The 22,258-nt window shown below is 42.1% G+C and overlaps 1 protein-coding gene across 3 annotated transcripts in view; it reads right to left on the bottom strand.

The window, feature by feature from the left end:
- The window catches only part of LOC121635037 (coiled-coil domain-containing protein 136-like), a 28,071-nt gene extending 6,222 nt beyond the window's left edge, over positions 1–21,849 (bottom strand). The window contains exons 1-7 of one of the 3 annotated variants that reach the window (XM_041978060.1): positions 20,519–20,651; positions 8,158–8,454; positions 7,999–8,073; positions 7,268–7,561; positions 6,360–6,477; positions 5,637–5,826; positions 5,429–5,563 (exon numbers count right to left, since the gene is read on the bottom strand). In XM_041978060.1, coding sequence (XP_041833994.1) covers positions 5,429–5,563; positions 5,637–5,826; positions 6,360–6,477; positions 7,268–7,561; positions 7,999–8,073; positions 8,158–8,454; positions 20,519–20,588 — 1,179 coding nt within the window. In that variant the 5' untranslated portion in view covers positions 20,589–20,651. Of the gene's footprint in view, positions 1–5,428; positions 5,564–5,636; positions 5,827–6,359; positions 6,478–7,267; positions 7,562–7,998; positions 8,074–8,157; positions 8,455–20,518; positions 20,661–20,981 lie in introns of those variants that run through there. The other 2 variants (XM_041978061.1, XM_041978059.1) reach the window with 2 other exon arrangements.
- Positions 21,850–22,258: the final 409 nt, after the last annotated feature.

Raw genomic sequence — 22,258 nt, forward strand, 5'->3', positions numbered from 1 at the left:
TCTGGCTGATTTCTATCTGTAAACGGACTAATGCCCCAGCTGGGTGGAAGAGCTGGTGCAGCCTCCAGCTGGGGGTGGGGCGGGGGGGTGGCTGATATCATGTTAACACCCAGACTGTAAACAGTATTGTTACCTGAGAGGACCGTGTATAATGACAGGAAAGGCAGGTTTAACTCCAGAGTACAAACTGATCTATTATTTTTGATGAGTCATCCTTCAAATTATAAACTGAACTCAATGACCGTATCACACATACACATCACTTAGTATCAGTGTGCAGCACTATATACTACATCCCCCTTTTTCCAACAAGAATGTAATACTGTAATGATGTCACACTAACTCTAACAACAGACAGTGTAACCAATATTTTAGCTTGTGAATTTGTCACAGTACTACAGGTCAACACATTGCTGTTGCCAGTACAAACACCCTAACTACTTTACTGACAATTACAGAACAGTTGTTGTGCAAGCAAACATTTGTATTACATCTTATATCACCCTGTGCAATATGCATTTACACATGAAACAAAGTTAATTAACAGTGTGGGGATTTTGTTTAGGCTAACCATGTCTCCCCATTCCTTTTTTTTTAAAACATAAGCTGCTCAGTCTGGAACATGGCTGTGCAGTTGAAATAGCCACTTAAAGCTTTCTCATGTGTGGCCCATCACAAAGTCCTTGTACTTTTCTGGTAGGTGAACAACATGGCCACTTCTTGCTTAAGCTGGCTGTGACAAAGAGGGGAGCTCACCATCACTTTCAGTCGTTTCTGTGTCAGGGCGGACAATGTGTACAAGTTCTGCTGAATCAGAATCTGAGTTCACCTGGATGATGCTTGGTGCTCTCCTCTGTTGCACCTGCAGCGCTGACCAGATGACGCCACAGTTCAGTCCTTGGTTCACTCCTCCATGAGGTCACCACGGCTGGTTGCCTACCTCGCTCCGTCTGCATGTGTGCAGTGCTGCCATGTTGCAGATCAGGAAGCCCCTTTGCTCTTTTGTTTTAGCACTGACATCGTCTACGTTGAAGATTTTGGAAGGTGGAATGCACACTTGTTGGAACTGTAGGCTGCAGAAGTGAGCTGGAGCTGGAGTACTTCTGAGGACTGTCCCCATAAGCTGTTGAGCTGGAGAATATTAGTGTTTCTCAGAGTGAGTAGTGCAAGATGAGGGTCTGTGTTTGCTGAGCTTTCTTTAGCAGATGTTTTGCAGTCTTTATGGTTCGTTCAGCTAGTCCATTAGACTGTGCATACCCTAGACTGGAATGAGTGAGCTTTATGCCCCACTCATCTCTTGGCTTGCAAACTGGACATGATCACACATTATCTCCATGGGGATTCCAAGTCTGGAGAAGACAGATTTCATTTAGCTGACGACAGTGTGGGAAGTTTTGTCTCTGATTATCAGCACTTGAAGGTATTTTGAAAAGTAATTTTCAATAAGCAGGAATGACTGACCTTTAATCTCAAATTCATCAGCTTCAAGTTTAATCTGAGGAAGTTCAGAGATTTGATGTGAGATAACTGGTTCCTTTTGGTTGTGAGGTTGGTACTGCTGGCATATTGCACAAGTCTCCACCATTTTTTCAATGTCTCTCGACATCCCATGCCAGTACCAGTGCATCCTTGATGAGCTACATGTAGTCTTTAAAGCATGTCAGATCTCATGGTACTGGGCAGAACGATACTATCTCCTGCAGACATTATTCCACCTCTCACTGACACAGTGTCCCTTATTTGCTAGTATGATTTCAGGTGTAGATGCTTGCTTTACTGAGGCAGCCTTTTCTATGTGTGTCCTGCAACATTTGTGGAGTTGCTGCCTTAAGATGATACCTGTTCTCAAAGCGGCTGTAGGCTCCAGAACATAGATGAGCTTTTCAGCTAAAAATTTCAGTTTGTGTTGAGTCCTGTTCTTGTAGTGCAACTCATAGGTGGATCGGCAATCAGAAGTCTTTACCTGGTGTGTAGGTGACATTCAGGTCATGTCCCTGTAGCTGGAGCAGCATTCTCTGCAGTCTGGAAGGTGCTGCTCTATGTGGTTTCTGCAGAATAGATTCTAAAGGTTTTTGGTTAGAGCAGCTTAACCTTTACTTCATACACGTACGTTCTTCTCTGTATCTTTTAATACTCTTGATGCAAAGGCTATGGGGTGGCCATCCTGCATGAGACACGCCCCCAGGCCATCTTTAGAGGCATCAGCCTGAATGACAATCTGTTTCTTTGGATCAAAGAACCTGTGCACAGGAGCGATTATGAGGGCCTATTTCAGGTTGTTGACTGCCTCCTCATGTTCATGGTGCCATTGTCATACACTTTCCTTCTGTGATAGCTGTCCCAATCAATGGGGCTGTTAAAAAGGCATCACCAGGAAGGTACTGTGTCAGGTATTTGATCATACCCAGCATCCTTTGCAGACTTGTTTGGTACGTGGGAGGCAGCATTTCAGGAATGGCCTTCACCTTTGCTCCACCTGCCTTGAGGCCATCTGATGTGACAGTGTGGACCATGTAGTCGACTGTGCTCACCTTGTACTGGATTTTCTCCTTCTTTAAATTTCACACTTGCCTATTTTGCTCTGGCCATCACTTTCTGTATCTTATGTCTTTTTCTGTTGAGGTTGCAAAGATCATATCATCTGCTATGATATGAACACCAACAATGTCACCAAAAGTTTCACTGTTGCGCTGTTGAAAGACTTCACTTGCTGATTTGATTCCAATAGTAGCTAATTAAATCGATAGCTCCCCCATGGTGTGTTGAAGGTGCACAGCAGTGATGACACCTTGTCTAACTTCATTTGCCAGTAGCCATCTTTTCATCCAGTTCTGTGAATATCTTCTCACAGGCAAGTTTGCACAACACATCATGTGCTGTTGGTATGGGGTAAAGTTGTCTCAGTATTACAGTGTTCAAATCACAGGGGTCCAAGCAAACCCTAAGCCTCTATTTATCTTTCTTTTCAGTGACCACAAAGCTGTTCACCCACGGGGTTGCCTCTGTCACACATGCTATTACATTTGCTTCTAAAAGGTCATTAAACGTGGCTTTAAGCCTGTCCATCACTGCCAGCAGTATTTTCCCACACTGGCATAGCTCGGGGGTCCATGTGTTTATGGTACTCTTCAGAAAACTCAACCTTAAAAGAAAACTTACACGTTGAGCTATCAACTCCTCTTTTCTAGTAGAAGGTTTTGATTAAAGATTCAAGATCTTTAATGTCATTATGCAAGCACAAGGAAATTTTGAGGAGTCTCTCGGTTTAAGCACGCATAAATAAGACAATGGAAATATAACAGGCACACATAAAAGGAAAAATTAAAGATATAAAATACAGAAAAGATATAAGAACACCTTTATATTTACAAAAAATGAGAGAATTCCCATCATACAGTAATATTTAGAGGATGGATGAAGTGCATTCCAGTGCAAGAATGGAGGTCTGTGTGTGTGTGTGTGTCTGAGTACTGGGGGGGAAGGGGGGGGAAAGGGGGAGGGGGTATTGCTTTCATCGCTGTCTCTGAGTCTTTTGTGGTGGTTTTAATGTTCCTGTCCAGCTTTCCTGATTGAAGCAGTACAAACGGGGCATTGCCCGGGTGGGTGGGGTTGGCTGCAATGCGTCTGGCCCTCTTCTGGATTTGGGTGGTGTAGATGGAGTCCAGATCTGGTATACAGTGGCCCACAATCCCCCGAGCTGTCCTCACCACCCGGTCCTGTCATACCACACCGTCACACTGAGACACAGGATGCTCTCTATGGTGTCTCTCTAAAAGTTCACCAGCAGCTGAGAAGAGAGTCCTGTCCACTTTGGCTTCCTGAAGAAGAAGAGCCATTATTGGGCTTCTTCAACAGGTATGAAGCGTTCACAGTCCAGGGGCGATCAGAGGAAATGTGGATGTCCAGGGGAAAATGTAGAGGGGTAACATTGCTTCCAGCATGTTTACTGATCAGTGTTTACAGCTCCAATAAACAACGTATTTTTTTCTGGGCTTATATCATGCACTGTCTTTCTCTGCTGTGTACCACCTGACCCAAATCTTGACACAGAGGTCTGGCTTTCCATACTTGTGGGAAGAAACACCATACGCTGGGCACTGTTTTGGCTGATGCGATTTTCCACATTTTCAGCAAGGAATTCCTTATGCAACAGTGTGCGTGTTCTGAGCTTGTTTTTCTGTCCTCCACACTGTGGCCGACTGTCTTTGTGCTTATTTTTGTGCATTGCATGAATGCCTTCTCATGGGCAACTGTGCTCATTTCTTGTATTTGTGCTTTTGTGGTCTCACCAGCTCTATATGTGTCAATAGCTTTCTCTAATGTGAGATTCGATTCTCTCAAAAGTCTCTCTTTCAGAAATTGGTCTGTCAGACTGAACTCAATCTTATCTCTGATTATGTCATTTTCTGAGGCGCCAAACTCACTCTTTGCTCTCTTTTTTTTAGCTCAGTCACATATTTGTCAATAGTGACAGATTCTACCATAGCATGTGCACAAAACTGGTATCTTTCAAACACTGTAGTTTTCTTGGGCTGGCAGTAAGTTCTGAATGCTGCTAAAATTTAGACAACTTTCAGGTCGTCACCATGTCCAATATTGAGTTGGTTATACACCTCCAGAGCCTCTTCCCCTAGTGCATGCAGCAGTATGGCTACTTTTATCCTTTCCTCCTTATTATCTGCACCACTTGCAGTCATGTAGATTTGGAAGTGCTGTTCCCAGTGTCTCCAGTTTTCAGCAATATTGTCGGCCAACACCAGAAGCAATGGTAATCTGAACTGACCCATCTTTTCTGTGCTCACAGCTGTTCCAGGAGTGCAGCAGCTTATTAGTTTCAGTTAGCCTTAGCTTGCAAGGAGAACTCTTGCATCAAGAAAACCAAAGCTGGACCGACTGCTGACAGCATGTAAACAGTCTTTTGTTACCTGAGAAGACAGTGTGTGACAGAACAGGTCGGCTCAACTCGATAGTACAAACTGATGGTTTATTTTTGACGAGTCATCCTTCAAGTTACAGACCGAACTCACTGACCGCATCACAAACACACATCTCACTTAGTATCAGTGTGCAGCACTATATACTACACAGACCATAACTGAACCTGAATTTAGTCAGCCCCTCTGAGGTCATGTGATCACACCCTGAGCGTCAGCTGTCAGTTTCCTGCCAAGGAACTGGTTTCTGTGGGAAGGAGGCGTGACATTGAGCAGACTCAGAAACACACAAACAATGAATAAAGAAGCAACAGACGGTAAAAGATAAAACTGCTGCATGAGCAGAGCTCCAGACACTGACAGGTCCAGAATCAGTTGTGATCAGCCAACATGCACACAGCTAGATTCCTCCCTGACTCCATCCTCTGCAAAGACCTCAGAGAGTCAGGCTCTGTCACCTGACCCCCACTCCCCCTCCCGGCAGCACCTCTCACCTGTGACTTCCTGTCCAGTAACTTCTGCAGCTCGGCCTTGCAGCGCTGGAGCTCATGTTGGAGCGCTGCCCGTTCCCGCTGGCTGCAGTCGTACAGCTGCTGCAGCTCCCCCAGCTCCACCTTCAGACCCTCACACTGATGACAACATGAACAGACGTCAGAGACACTGTGGATGTCAGGCAAACTGCCGTCAGCGTGTTAACCATACCTCTCTCTGGACTTTCTGCGCCGTTTCCTCAGTTTGTCTCAGCTGGACCTTCAGGGTGCTGGTCTCAGAGCTGCCGGGGTCCTTCTGGACCAGATCCTGCTGTTCAGGTCCAGGTTGGGTTAGGGTGATGTAAGAGTCCACCTTCACCTGTTCATCCAGCACTCTGACAGCCAGGTAGGAGTCATCACACCTGTTCACCAGCAGACACCAGAGAAATGCTGAACTGATTTCTGATTAATCAGTAGCATTGATTAGAGAACAGCTGTGATGCTGGAGCTCATGGCTCATTAAACTTTATGCATAATCACGAACATTTTTCTCTTTTTGGAAAACTTAGTCCTCTTTTTTGGCATTGTTACTACACCTGGAACTTCCTAAACACTTTGGAAATCAACTTTAAATTTTTTTCTAATTGTTCAGCAGAACATTGTTAAAAAAAACGTTTTCTTGATCAAAGTCCTGATCAAGTTTTTAATATATCAAATATTGAATCCCAGTATTTGCACAACCTTCTGGGTCAACATGAGTTATATAGTTTTAACATATCAAATAATTTTATAACAGTTTTATTTTCATGTGCTTAATGCAGTTTCTACATTTAGTTACAGGGTAATAAATTTTCTATTTAATGTAACATAACGTATATCATAAGACAGATAAGATAAAACAAACATAAAAGCTGTAAGCAGAAGGTGATCCATCACAGCTGAGAGGATCGCTCACATGTCTTGTTGCTGCTGAAGTTGCTCCACTTTGCTGCTCAACTGCTTATTATCGCTGGTAAGCATTTGACGCTTGTCCGTCAGAGAAACCAACTCCTCCTGCAGCTGCGTCACATCACCTGATCAGGAAATCAGTCAGAATAACAACAACAGATGTTCACTTATTAATATAGCTGGTGGTCATATGACAACAGCTTAGTTTGTTCAGTTACCGCGTTGAGTTAAAGTTATCGCACTCAGCTACAGTTACCGTGTTAAGCGATAGTTACCGAGTTCAGCTACAGTTACTGTGTTCAGCTGCAGTTACTCAGTTCAGTTACAGCAATCTGCTGCAGTTACCGTGTTTAGTTGTAGTTACTGCATTCACTTGCTGTTACCATTTTTAGCTGCAGTTACCATGTTCAGTGTAGATACCTCGTTCCCTCCAGTTTCTGTGTTCAGTTACATTTACCACATTCAGTTACTGCGTTCAGGTAAAGTTACCATTTATAGTTACTGGTACCATGTGTAGTTACAGTTTTCACATTTAGTTTTCATTTTCAAGTTTAGTTACAGTTACTGTATTCAGTAACGTTTATTATGTTGAATTACAATTACCACTTTAGTTAGTTATCAGTTTAGTTACAGTTAAAATGTTTAGTTACAGTTACCATGTTCAGTTACATTTACAGCATTTGGTTAGTTACTGCATTTAGTTAGTTACTGCATTCGATTACAGATACTGCATTTAGTTACAGTAACCGCATTTAGTTACAGCTAATATGTTTAGTTACAGCTAACATGTTTAGATTATCACGTTTAGAGACAGTTACCGGTTTTACGGTTGACTTTACCACATTTAGTTACAGTTAAGGCGTTTAGTTACAGTTACCATGTTCAGTTACAGTTACTGCATTTAAGGACAGTTACCATGTGTCGCAGTGCTGTAGCTCTTCATCTTCATCTCAGCTCTCAGTGATGTGATCTCCAGGTCATACTCGGCGGTCGATGCGTGGAGACGCTGTAGCTCCGCCCTCAGCCGACATAGCTCCTCCTGCAGGGAGGCGATGTCATTTTCCCTCTCTGCCGCTACCTCCTCAGCTGCCTGCTGCAGCACCAGCACCTCCTCCTGAGCTGAGCGCAAGTCCTGTTGAGCCTCCTCTAACTCGCTTTCCTTCTCCTCCTCCAGGCTGTTCATCTCCTCCTGGACTGAACGCAGCTGAGCTACAAGAGATGGAGAAGAAGAGTCAGAGAGAAGCCGTTCCTTCCGTTAGCGATACGGGTGCCATCAAAGAGACAAAGTGAGGACATCATGAAGTGCAGATGGTTGTAGACAATAATTAAATTTGGAGGTTGTAGAAATGTTCCTTTTCAAAAAAAATTTTGCTATTGGTAATGTGTTGATACTCTGAAGATACTCAGAAGACTCTCTAAGGGCTCCTTTAGGTCTCTTCACAGATACTCCAAGGACTCTCAGAATGCACTCTGAAGACCCTCCTAAGATACTCTAAGGTCCCTCTGAGGACACTATGAAGTCCGTCTGAAGAACTTCTGAGTCAGGATTAGGGTTTAGGTTTTATTTTTAGGTTTAGATTTAGGATTAGGTGCAGGTTCAAATTTAGGTTTTAGTTTAGGTGTGGGTTCAGGCTTAGTGTGAGGACCTTGCAGCTTCTGGATCTGCCTGGTGAAGGTCTCGGCCTGGTGAGCGCTGGCCAGTCGCTCCTCCTCCAACAGACCTGAACAGAAGGACAGACAGAGAGTGTCTCACATAAATCTGTTGGGCATGTTGGACATGATTGTCTCGTCCTACAGCTCCTCACTTTGCAGCTCAAGGAAGCTCTCCTCATTTCTCTGTGAAACTTCTCGCGTCTCCTCCAGCTCAAGGAGCAGTTGGAACACCTGAGCTCTAAGCTCCTCCAGCTCCTCCTCTTCGCTCTTCACCCCTCCTCCCTCTTCATCATCAGACTTCTCCTCCTTCACCTCCTTCTCCTCCTCCTGCTGGCCCTTCTCTCCATCTCTGACAGTCTCCTCCTTCTCCTCCAGGGACTCCCTCTCCTTGGCTGTCAGAGTTTCTGCCAACCTGATGGGTTTCTCCTCCTTCAGCTCACACAGCTCATCTACAGAGACAAAGAACACAAACCTTCATCTGATTCCTTCATGACAAACACATCTACAATCAAACTGAGCAGTACCAGAAGGTCCAGGTCCACCTGGACCATATGGGCCAGAGGAGGTGCCTCTCTAGTTCCCTCTGGTGGTGGTGATGGAGAAACACAGCTGAGACCAGCTGGAAGAGAAACAACCAACACAAACTAAAAAAATCTAAATATCTTGGTCCAGGTGGAGTTCTGTTGTCTCCACTGTCAGAGAAAACTCAGATAGAAACAGCTGCTAAACTTTCTGTTTTCACACTGAGCTCAGGAGGCAGAGGAGAAGTGATGACTCCTGTGTGAAGAAGAAGCTAGCTTCAGGGTTACCTCCTGTCACTTTACCAAGCAGCTAGCTTCAAGGTTAGCTCCCCTCCCTGTACCCAGCAGCTAGCTTTAGGGTTAGCTCCCTTTACGCAGCAGCTAGCTTCAGGGTTAGATTCCATCACTTTTACCCAGCAGCTAGCTTAAGGGTTAGCTCCCTTTACTTTACCCAGCAGCTAGCTTAAGGGTTAGCTCCCTTTACTTTACCCAGCAGCTAGCTTAAGGGTTACCTCCCGTCACTTTACCCAGCAGCTAACTTTAGGGTTAGCTCCTTACTTTACGCAGCATCTAGCTTCAGGGTTAGCTCCCTTTACTTTACCCAACAGCCAGCTTCAGAGTTAGCTTCCTTAGCATCCAGGGTTACATCACTAAAACAAACCAGTATGCCACAAAGACAAAATCTTAAAAAACGCCAGTCACCCATTTCTTTCTCTTGCCAGCACGTAGATTACTGTAATGCCCTGCTCTCTGGTCTTCCCAAAAAGTGTGTTTCAGCCCTACAACTAGTTCTGACTAGGACCAGAGAGCAGGAACACATTTCACCTGTTCTAAAATTGCTGCATTGGCTCCCCGTGCATTTCAGGATTGATAGTAAGGTTGTTTTAATTATTCATAAATGTCTCAATGGTCTTGGGCCTTCTTATTGATCAGACCTGCTTTTAAATTATGAACCCCTTTAAAAAGAGACTCAAGACCTTTTTAGCTTAGCTTTTAACTAAATTTTATTGTATCTTTATTTAATTCATGTTTTATTTTATTATATTTTATTACTTTTTTATCACTTTATTTTATCAAGTTCTTTATGTGTATGTAGCCCTTCCTATCCTGCTCTTAAGAGGATGGGCCCTAGGTTCGTTTCAGCCATACTCTTGTATATAGGTGATTTTCTTTATATTTATATATATTGATTAGTGTTTAAGTCACTAAGGCACCTTCGGACTAAAAACTAGGATGACAGAATAACTGAATTAGCAGCACCTTTTACCCAAAATTTCATTGTAAATATTTTGCACTTTAATTATTACTATTAATAACAAGGCATCCATATAAAGCTTTTGCTGTCTGGTGTTTATTATCCTGGTCTGCATCCTCCTGGAGTGATTCTAGGTCTTCGATTAACACCCATATTATTGCTGCTAGCCTAACAGTTCATTCTGTTGTGAAACCTTTATTGCCCTTTTTTACCTTGAGTTAAGATAAGTGCTACATACACATATTAGAAGACACATATCAGAGATTACACAGTATATGTACTCCGACAGAAAAACTTGGCTACTGGTCGATTGGTAAAATATTTCATTATTCATTTATATATTTAAAGCAATAAATTCATCGAAGGTTTAAATGGACTATCGAAAGAGTGGTTCACTAATATTATAATGTGGTCTTTGATGTGATTTTGTTTTGTTAATAATTAATGGCTTTTGGTTCCCTCTGAAGTTGGTAAATTTGTTTTGTAGGTTTATGAAAGCGAAATAAAAAATAAAAAAATAGATAAATAAATAGATTTAATAAAAACTGAGTGTAATAACATAGCATTTGATATACTACTTTTTGAACAATTTCCTTTTTAACTTATAAAGTAGAAAATTATAGAAAGTTGGCATCATGTCAGAAAAGGATGACAAATCTTCGACTGTAATTACTCCAGTTGATTTAGTCCAGCAGAGCAACCCTCCTTTTAAAGGTATAGCCAAGATTAAAAAAAAAAACAGTGGAACCGGCGCTGGTCAAGCATTGACCGCCATTGACCGATCGAGGGGACACTTAATCCAGAAGTAATCAAAACAGTTCAAGTGCTGGTGGCCACTTACAAAGCAGACCAGAAGAAAGGAAGAAGAGGACAGAAGCGACAAAAGGAGCTGGGAGTTCTTCAGCTGTTTGACAAGGCGCGACAGAGACTTCTGAAAGCAACGAAAGAGAAAGAAGAAAAACAGAGAGAAGACATCTCACAGATCAGAAAGGCTACAGAGAAATTAATGGCAGAGATCAACACACCCGTCTCTCACACAGCTGCAGTAAAGAGCCCCCCACCGTGTGAGAAAGAAGTGAAATTTCAGGATGTTTATCCTCAGCTCCCAGTGATTTCCCATGAAAGCAGTTATCATGTCACTGATGATGCCAACCAAATAATAGAAATGGGACAAGCAACAACGACCATTCACATGTATCCAAGCCTCAAGAGTAAAAAGAAGACAACAAAGAAGAAACCTGGAGACAAGGCTCAGAGTGATCTGGAGGAAGCCAGAGACGGATACAATTCTGCCATAAGAGAGATATTGGCCAAAGCAGAAAGAAAAGGAGCTGAGCTACAAATGAAAAAGGATCTCAAAAATGACACCTCCTGATAGCTCTGACAGCGACAGCAATGAAGACTCTGAGAGTGAAGGCTCTGAGTTTTACCCACATACCACGAGTACAGAGACCAAAGATGACAGCCAACAAGTGCTGATGGAACTTGAAAAGAGCGTTGATGGATGCCTGTCATATTTGGATAAAGCCAGCAGCCAAGAGAATCGACAGGCGCTTGAGGACCAGTTACAGGAACTCCAGACACAGAAGAAGAAGCTGCAGAAGAAGCTTTCTAAAAAGCCACAGGCAACATATTTCTTCCGCCCAAGAAGAAGAAAGCTAGTCGGCAAGATGTGTTCAGTGGTTGTCTGTGGACTGAACTCGGAGTATAAACCCTGGCAAAACACTGATTTGTCGGACATCTTGGAGAAATTACCGTCTCTTCACGATGGAGCACATCCATGGATTTCTAAACTGGAGCAGATATGTGTGGGAATACAGCTGGCCACAGGAGATGTCGAACAACTTTTGGCTAACATCTTAGGAGTTCCTGCCATGGAGGACATCCTGCAGAAAGCGGGACTTGGCCGTTATGTGGGGACATCTGTATACAATCCAGAACTGTTTGCCACAAATCGAGGCCGAGAATGGAGGGCTCTAAGAGAGACATTTCTGACAAATGTCCACCCTGACAATATTTTTATTGAGCCATTGGGCCAGGAGGAGAATCCAAGATCCTATGTGTCTAGAGCTCATCAAGTATGGAGAGGTGTAACAGAAAATAATCCAGATCTGAACCAAATGGAACAATCGATTCTGTGTGCCAAGATTCAGAAGGGGTTGTCTCAACCAGTGAGAAGCAAGCTCGCAGAAGTGGTCGGTCTTGGAAGCATGACCAAAGGAGTTTATACAGACCACATTGCTCACCAAGTGGAACTTTTCAGGAAGGTGCACGATCAGAATGACCAAGACCAAGAGACTCTCAGGAAATTGTGGAAGAAATTTTACTTATTATGAAATGAATGAAATGAAATGAATGAAATGAAAAATACTTTATTAATCCCAAAGGGAAATTCAATTATTATTATGCTCTATATATAATATTATAATCACAACTATAATTACTTCCTTTACTATATTCATTTATAAATTGTATTTACACTGATTGTTACTATATTACACTTTTTTACATTGTACATTTTTACTCATCATGCTTTTATTCACTTTTAAGGTTTATTCTCTTCATATACATCCTCTGTTAAAAGTTCACTACGAGGGTAAGATGACCTTTATCTGGTCCGTCCTCAGACCCTTAGTCAGACTGGTTCTGGTGGAGACACAACTATGTGAGGTTGTTTTAACACCAGCTATTGGAGTTGTGTGTCCACCCAAGGTCTTCAGGAAGGAGGATTCTTTCTACAGAAATGTATAACTCGACTTCACACGAGTCGAAGGAGTGGCTGAACAGACAACCAAAGCAAGTGCAACTTCAATCAAGCTGTATAATTCTGGGACCTAAAGGAGCAGCTATGAAGATAACCAAGGATGATTATTTGAACAGAGAGCATGACGTCCCAAAAAGTGTTCCACATGTAACCTTGAGTATAGCAGAAGAGTACGAGCAGAAACATGTGAGAGATGATGGCGGAAGCAGAGAAAGCTATCTTTACACCACTAAAAGAGAATCACCTCATCTGGAGAAGCAAGGATGATCAATTCATTAAGATCATGATTTCAGCTCAAGGCCATGGCCGACCACAAGTGGTGCAGATGGCACAGGAGTCGGTCTTCAGCGTCATGAGGGATTCTGATTCCATGAGAAGAGAAATGCTGCAACAAGTTCCAGAATGTCTGTGGTCATGACACAGCAGCGACATAGGTCTGGTGAAATCTGCTCAGCCAGGGAAAGTGGATCTTCGACCAGTAGCCAGACTTCCTTGGAGAAATCAATATCCTCTTAAAGAAGAAGCAATCCAGAAAAATGAATCGGAAATTGATGGACTGGTGAAAACTGATATTCTGGAAATAACATAGAGCCCTCAAAGCAATACGCCTCTACTGCCCATAAAGAAACCATATGGCCCATGATTAAGAGCAGTGAAAGAAGTAGTGGTCGATTACCCCCAGATTCTCATACCTTGCTTGCTCAAATCCCACCAGAAGCTATACATTTCATTGTGTTACATTTAAAGATCAATTCAGCCAATACAAAAGATTACCACAAGGCTTCAAACACAGTCCACACATCTTCAACAAAGTGCTAAAGGTTGACTTGGCACCGATCGACCAGGAACTGAGCAGTACAATTGTACAGTATGTAGATGACATCATCATCTGTTAACCAGACCAGGAAACGTGTCACAAAGACTCCATCAAACTACTGCAGATACTGGCGGAAAAGAGACATAAAGCTTCTCAGAAAAGCTGCAGTATTGCCAAGAGAGAGTGGTTTACTTGGGACAGACGATAACCCAAGGACACCAAAGTATCTCCGACAGTCACCTGGAAGCTATTAGAAAAGCTCCAAAACCAAGAATGGTCAGAGATGATGACATTTTTGGGGATCACCGGCTATTCATCAGCCTGGGTGGAGGAATACGCCAGCTTAACATGACCATTGAGAGCTATGATTAAAGACACTGGAACTGCTCATCTTCATAGCAATCTTTCTTGGACTCAAGATGGCCTTCTGTCATTTGAAACGATCAGAGACTACAGGAAGCTTCAGCATTAGCTCTGCCTGATTACTCTAAAAAAATTTTGTTGTACATCTCCACTTCCACTGGAGGCAAATACATGTGTGCGGTTATTTGCCTCCCAACAGGAACAGAAATTAGACCTCAGCCTCTTTCTTATTATTCTACTGTTTTCTCTGAAGTGGAGCTAGGACTACTAATATGCTACAGAGCATTAGTAGGAGTTTCTCTGATGTATGATAAAGCACCATCAGTCACGATAGGTTACCCAGTGACAATTCTTACCCATCATAGTCTGAGTAATTTATGGCAAATACACACTGACCATGCCTAAACTTAGAGATTATCATAGGCTCCTGGAGCAGGAAGATATTACTCTGGTCAGATGTGACACAGTAAACCCATAGGATGGTGAACCACACAAGTGCGTTCAAGAAGCAGAGAAATTTTCAAGACTCAGGTCAGACTTGCAAGCCTTTCCGTTACAGGAAGCGGATGTGGAGTGTTGGACTGATGGCTCCTGCTATCGCATAGGAGACAAATTGTGTGCTGGTTATGCAGTAGGATCTGAGTTTGTTGTGGAAAAAGCAGAAGTAGTGCCGCTGCACAGCTTGCAGAACTCGTAGGATTAACTGAAGCATGTTTGCTAGCAGAAGGCTAGCGGGTGACAATATTTACGGATTCTGCTTATGCCCATAACATTTGTCACTTATTCGGTTCAGTATGGAAGAGTAGAGGTTTTAAAAAAATCAGACCGTTCTCCGATACAACATCACGAGCAGATACTGAAACTTTTGCAGGCCACGATGAAGCCTAAAGAAATAGCAATAACTAAGTGTGCTGCACACAATGCGGACATGTCACGAATCGCTCGGGGAAATAAAGCGGCGGATGAAGTGGCATAAGCAGTCACAGGAGCTGATAGACCAGGGAAGATTCTTCTGGTCACACATGAACTAGAGTTAGAAGACAAAATTACTCTTAGAGATGAAATCTCACTACAGGAGTTTGCTCCTGGGATGGATAAACAATTGTGGAGAGATAGAGGAGCCACTCAGGACTCTACTGGTTTATGGCGAAATCATGAAGGGGAAGTTAAACGTTACATGCTGGTCACTGTAGACAGATTTTCACGATGGACTGAAGCATGCCCGACCAAACACAAAGATGCACAATCTGTTGCAAAGTTTTTGTGTCGTGAGGTCATAAACAGGTGGGGACTTCCAGACAGGATATCCTCAGACAATGGCAAGGAGTTTGGGAATAAAACTGTGAGGTTATTGTTACAAAAATTAGGCATTAAACAACACCTAGGTGCAGTCTGTCATCCACAGAGTCAAGGTCTGTGTGAAAATATGAATTCTTAAGATCTGCCAACATACAGGCTTAAATTGGGTGGCAGCGTTGCCACTAGGTTTGATGGCTTGTCGCTCTAATGCGCTTCATGACTTACATTTGACCCCTCATGAATTAATGACAGGCAGACGAATGCCGACACCTTGTTTATGAACAAGCAGAAATGGTCCAAGTTCAGCTCTTTTGGAAGATGCCGTGCGTATGTTAGTTGTAATGGATGCAGATATGAGCGACGAGTCCTACACGGCTAATAAACCAAGGAACTTGACAACCATGGCACCACCACTCCAACCAAAACAGACAATGATGAAACTTAAATCTACTCCAGTAGTTTTGAAACTCACTACCCCTACAAGGACAGCACATCTGTCTACAATTACACCTAGAGTGATTTTCACAACTCATGACCCTTCAAAAACAGTAGTCAAGGCTAATATAGGGGATATGGTTTACCTTCCATGCAAATATGGGAAGTGAAATATTGGAACCCAGCATCCTCCTGAGTGGAGAAATAGTAAGGGGGATATAAGATGGTCAGTATTTCAAGTTACCAAAGATCCTTTCAATAAACAGAAATTTGCTTTGGTTAACAAAATGAGATGGTTTGCAGTGTCTAGAGATTGTACAGTAATTCTGAAAAATGCAACTTGGAAAGATCAAGGAGAATATACGTGCACTTATTTGAATTTGGAATTTGAATTTGTACCTCTTCATAATTATTGGAAACCAGGATATACTACGTGCAAAATTATCCTTGTGATAGAAAGTCTAGATCATATCCAAATGACTGTATCCCATTGCAGAAGTACAGGAACAACTGACAACAATGTCTCCCTTAAGTGTGACTGATGACAGACAGATGACAACTATAACTTTGATTCAGGAGTGCTCAAGGGTAGAATAGAATAGAATAGAATAGAAATACTTTATTAATCCCTTTGGAGAGTCCTCAGGGAAATTTGGACAAAAGCAGCAATACAACACCAACAGTAAAGCAGACACTGGTAAGGCAGCCGTCTCCTACAGCGCCGTTAAAAAAAAAAACAACAAAACATTGTTAACATATCAACACTTATGCCTACAGTAGTGACACATCCAGCTATAATGAATAGCCCCACAACAGTGGAAGCAAAGCTAACTTCTGTTACTTCTGAAAATCACACTGGTGAAGAAGTTATGGGAGAAGAATCTTCCACTAACACGACTGGGAGAGTGTCTTCAGTGGCAATACATTCTGTAACTGTAACACAGACACCGGTATTGACATATACAACCGCTAACGCTGTAGTGAACTTGACCCAAAAGTTGGGCTTTGATAAAGAAGTATGTTCGAACATTACTAATAAGGAGACTATAGTACAGGATTTCACAGAGACTAAGTGTGAGTCGCCAGAGAATGATGATGACGTTAGGTCTGGATGATTAATCGAATTTTAATCGCAATTACAATCTGGGTTTTCAATGATCATAAAAATGAAAGGATCTGATTATTTTTGTCTTTCGCAGTTTCCTCTTGTGCTGTTTTCAGTTGCAAATCGAGAGCAGCAGGCATTGCAGCGCTCTGCTGCAGACTCCTCCCACAGCCTCGTCTGCTTTAGTTTTATTCAGCACGAGTTGCAAACACCTCACCAGTTAAGGGCTGGACACACGGGAGGTGACGTCGCTCCTTCTCCATAATTTTCTATCGAACTTGCGCGATGAGGCTAAAATCGCTGCCCTCCTCCAGCTAAGTGACAGGTGTAGTGGAATTTATTTATCAAAGATCACACAGGCGACATTCGTGCATGTGAAATGTTGCGCTCGTTCACGCAGACATGCACACGGGGGCTTGCTGTTCAATGCTCAATTTTTGTGAGAGATAAACATTATAAACAAACAGAACTTTTTTCTCACTTAACACAGTGAACAACCCGGGATTTAAGAAATTCATCAACACGTTGGACAAACAGCATCACTGCCATCTCGTCTCCATGTTAGTGGAGTGTCTCCCTGCCCTGTATGATGAGTGTGGTGAGGGTGTTGTGAAGGACGTGGCTATAGTCCAATGTTTCGCCACTGCTACGGACCTGTGGTCAAGCTGGACCATAGAGCCATATATTAATGTCACGCTACATTTTATTGACGCAGATTTCAATGTGAAAACAAAAGGTCTTCAGACTCATTTTTTCCAGATCACACTGGGCCAAACATAACTGCAGGTCTGAGACAAACAATAGCTATGGAGACCTGGTGGAAAGAAACTAGTCTGTATTACCACAGACAAGCTTCAAATGTCACCCCCCCACACACCCCACTCGACCCCCACACATCCCACCCCGCGCACTCTCTCTCTTTCTCTAATTGTGTTAAATAATCTCAATTTCAATTAAAATAGTCGTGATTATCATTTTTCCCATAATCGAGCATCCCTAAATGATGTCAATGGGTTTAGTGAGTTTGATATGTCTGAAGAGGCATGGTAGGACGTAATTGAGTGTGTTCATGCAGTAAAGAAGAGAGATGCCAAGTGGAAGGCATATGGATTTGATTCTACTACTTTACAGGTAGCAGACCCTTGGGCTGGTAGGAATTTGTGGTTTCTACAGTTGACCCATTCAGTAAGATCAGTCCAGAATATCAGTTGTCCATGTGTAGTAGGATTCCTGCACCAGGCATATGGCCGGCAATTTTGGAAACAGTGCCGGAACCATTAGATAAAGTTTGTCAATTGCATGCATTATCTTGGGTATTGTTTCAGTAACAATCAGCTGGAGATTATGTAATGACTCTATCAGTGCATTTGTTTAGACCTAAATCCCATTGTACTTGGTTGACAGATTTATCATATATGAATTTGCTTGAAAAGCAAGACAATGTGAGGAAAGCTGTTCCCAATGCTTTAGAGGTGAAACCTTAGAAGTCAGACCATCGTTTTTGTTCAAATGATACCCACAATGGGCATGGGATGTTTATGGGAATATCCGACTGTGATTTCTATATGATGCAGCTTGATGTAGTAGACCATAGAGCTGCTGATGATTTGTATACTGTGACTTTTCATGCACTGATCCGTACACAAAGCAGAACATTGATTGTTAAAAATCAAACTTTACCGGCAAACGTGACAATAGGAAATTTTAAGGATATTTGGTGGGTTTGTGGAGATAAAGCCTACATATTTTTACCCTATGGATGGACAGGATGTTGTTACATGGCAACACTGAAGCTTCCATATGAAGTTCTCACAGATCAGAAGGCTCAGGAGTTGGAGCAGGTTCAGTCTAATGTTATTCCTGAGACAAGAAAGAAGAGGGAGCTAGCACAATTTCATAATTTGGAATCTTATCATTGGAGAATAAGCTTGGCAGAAAAGTCGGGAATTGGTATCTTTCCATGGTATGGAGTGACATTTCTAGCAGACCATATTGATAATATTACTTACACCCTGCAAGGTTTTGCCAATGAAACTATCAAAGGATTTCAATATTTATCTAATACACAGAAGAGTCATAGACTGACACTGTTGAAACATGACATGGCTCTAGACTACATTCTGGCTAAACAAGGTGGCCTGTGTGTGGCTTTGAATTTAACAGGCGATGCTTGTTATACATTGATTCCAGATAATTCTGATAACTTGACTAGTGTTGTGGATGCTTTGAAACTCACAAGGGATGCCTTTGGACCGTCAGAAGGATCTGGATGGTCTGCAAATGCTTGGTTGCAAGATAAACTGGGTCCAGTAGGAGCTGTAGTAGTTCAGATTCTGGTAGCAACACTTCTGGCGCTGTCTGTTATGTTTTGTTTTTGTACTCTATTACTGACCTTTGCTAAGGCTATGATATTAAGATGGGTAATGCTTGGTGACCAAGTTCAGATGCCGTTGTTGCAAAGGACTGATGAAAATGAAGTGATAAGGGAAGGTGAACTATTCGAAAGATATCCATTCTGATTTTTACTTTTACCACATATAGTATGTTAGTATGTTTTACCACTCTTTACTATTAGTTTTCCTTTACCCTTTTAGTTTGTATAATCAAGGACGGAATTAGATATCTTATTCTTACTTAATTATCATCTATACTCAACTAAACCTATGTTATTTCTCATTTTTAAGTTTGAAATATTTTTGATTCAGCCTATTATTTTGGCAAAGATACTGGTCATTGTTCTTTTTCTCTCTTCTCAGTACACATGGGGACGACCACCTGGTGGATGGCTAGTTATTCAGGAGCCCCAACATGCTGAGTGGACTCAAAAGTACAAATAAGGACACTAAACATGGACATTGAACCCTGAATGCCGACATGATGATATCTGCGGACTGAAATATCATCACCATATCAGTCTACCCATCTGGAGGTTTCAGAGCCATATATTTTTATTTGCTTTATTTTGTTTCAATATTTAATCATATACTGTATTAATCTGAGTATTAATCTGAATTTATGTTATGCATGCTATTCTATGCATTTAGTTTTTTAGGTAGACATAGAAGGGGTTTAGGATTACGAGAACAGATAATATTCTGTGACTCTTATTATGTGGATACATATGGGTGACCTCGAGTGCTTATTTTTTGTTTCGGGAGGTGAGAATTGCTAGGCAGGACTTAGGCCTGGAGGGGTCCGATGGGTCGACTAGCCTCTTTTGGGCGTTTTATGATTTCTTTTGGGGCTCCCATATGTGTTTATTTAATTTGAGTCGTATGTAGTTTTTTTTTTTTTTTTTTTTTTTTTTTTTTCAGGACTGTTAATTCCAGTCCCGAAGGGGGGAATTATGAGGATTGTAAGCATAGCATTTTTATGATACACACTCAAATTTTACCATATAAGGTTCTCTGTCCTACAGACTGGATTTACACACGAACATGTATTCTAAGCACATGAACATCCTATATGTAAACTTGTGTCTAATCTATGATTGGAGGATACAGAACTGTGCTGTTTGTGCATGCGTGTGGATGTTTGTGTGGCTCCTTGTGAAAGAGACAATAATAAAGGTTTTTAAAATGCTATGTTGCTTACTTTGGTGTTTGAAAGCTTGTTTTACTTTAATAAGCATAAATTCTTTTTATCTTGTAAAGCACTTTGTGTTGTCTTTGGTAGGAAAAGTACAAGTAAAATTTATTTGATTTGATTTGAATCAATTAATCAATAAATGAATAAACACGTCTCTAAAATATAACAGAGATGATTTCTGTGAAGAAATGAAGAACTGGGCATGGGGGAAATTTTCCTGGAGAGGAAATCTGGAACGTTTTTTTCATCCTGGTGTTTTTACTCTTTCATACTGAAATCTAAAGAAGAAAAAGCTGATTTCACTGGCGTTGACGATGATGTTGAAGGGTTCTGACACGCATCCAAGCCATTAGGAGACCTGCTAACCTTCATCATCATCATACAACCTGTCTTCCTCACTGCGTCTATAAATAGTCCTCTTCCTCCTCCTCTTCATCAGCAGAGTCAACAACAACAACAATCTCAATCAAGAGTCAGCTTCTGGTTCTGGTTCAGATTTTGGTTCAGGTTTCCCTGGTCACGTTCAAGCTGCATAACAGAAACTCTCTTCACCTCCTGCAGAGTGAAGATGATGTTTCACAAAGACTTACTGTTTAATGACATCATTATCATCTTCTTCCTTCTGTCATCCCTTCCTGTCTGACCAGAACTGATCCTGTATCAGTTGCTCATCACTGAGAAAAACCAACCATACCCCCCACCATGGGGGGAGGGTTATTACACAGGAAGAAAAAAACTGCTCTGTTTGTGTCGGCTGATCATTAACCTCTAAACTCTACATTATTTCAACATCACACTCATGCTCATCACACTCATTTTCATCACTGACCGGATGAATCCAGCACCTCCTCGATGACCGGTGGGAGCCGGAATCCGTCCATGATGCAAGCTGATGAAGGAGCACACAGAGGCAGGATGAGGAGCACAGAGTCCAGGAAGCCACCTCACGCTCCGGGCAGACAGAGATGCTGCAGCTCCTTCATCCTGCTGGAGCTCGGAGATAAAGGAGGAGGGAGGAGGGAGAACTGCGACAGCAATACTGCAGCACAGAGGCCGATGCCGACACAGCAGCGCCCAGGAAGATGAATAATCTGCTGGACAATTATTTCAGAGAGTCAGAGAGGAAGCTGCAGCGAAATCAGACTGGAGGGAAGAAGGAAGCTGCTTCAGCACGGAAAAGCCAGTTCAGACCACCTGCAGTCCACGTCACAACAAAAACACTCACACAAAAACGACTCACAGAGAGATGGAGGGACTCAAATGGTTTTAACTGCTTTTTAGAAAGACCTGCAGCAGTCTACACCTGGTCTGAGTAGGTTTATATTCAATCCCAGTCTGGTCCCTCTCAGAGAAGCTTTCTGACATTTCTTTCAGTAGTTCTGAAGGTACAATTCTCCATGATCCTTGAAGTAGCTTCCAGGAATTGTTCTCCAGGATCATTGAAGGACTTTTCAAAGCTTTCCTTTTGATATTTATGCCTTTTGTTCCATTCTTTGTCCAGATGATCCCACACTGCTTCAATAATGTTGAGGCCTGGGTTCTGAGGAGTATTCATGCCTCCATTTGCAGGGTCATATCCAAGGCATGTTTAACCTGTTGAACCCTAGGGTTGTTGGTGGTGTAGTTTGCCTGAACAGACCTACCCAAATTAAATCAACAATAACTCTGTAATTTTCAGGTCAATATACATAACCTTGCCTCAATGGATAGGTAAGACCCTATGGAATATAAATCCAGTGTCAGAAACTTTATGAATGTTTATATGCCTGTGCAAATTGTGATAAACCATAGGTAAAAATAATAAATAAAAAATTCTCGGCTAATTGTTTTCTATTTTACACAGATGAAAACATGATAGAAATCCTTCTGTGCATAAAGATACCACTGCATGCATTCAGCAACTCCTTGACTACAACTGTACAAAGTTTCATGAGAACAGAACAAAGCTCATAGCTTTTATGCAGGTTTTAGTGTGGATAGTACCAGGTGGACTCTCCATTTGGCCACTTGGATACCCAAACTGTGCCAAATTATGCTGTGTCTGTATTTCCTCCAGAGCTTCTAACACGGTGTATTTGGTTTTTTTGTACTTTCTTGGACATGTTT

The sequence above is a fragment of the Melanotaenia boesemani genome, chromosome 23 (genome assembly GCF_017639745.1).
Source record: "Melanotaenia boesemani isolate fMelBoe1 chromosome 23, fMelBoe1.pri, whole genome shotgun sequence".
Taxonomy (NCBI): domain Eukaryota; kingdom Metazoa; phylum Chordata; class Actinopteri; order Atheriniformes; family Melanotaeniidae; genus Melanotaenia; species Melanotaenia boesemani.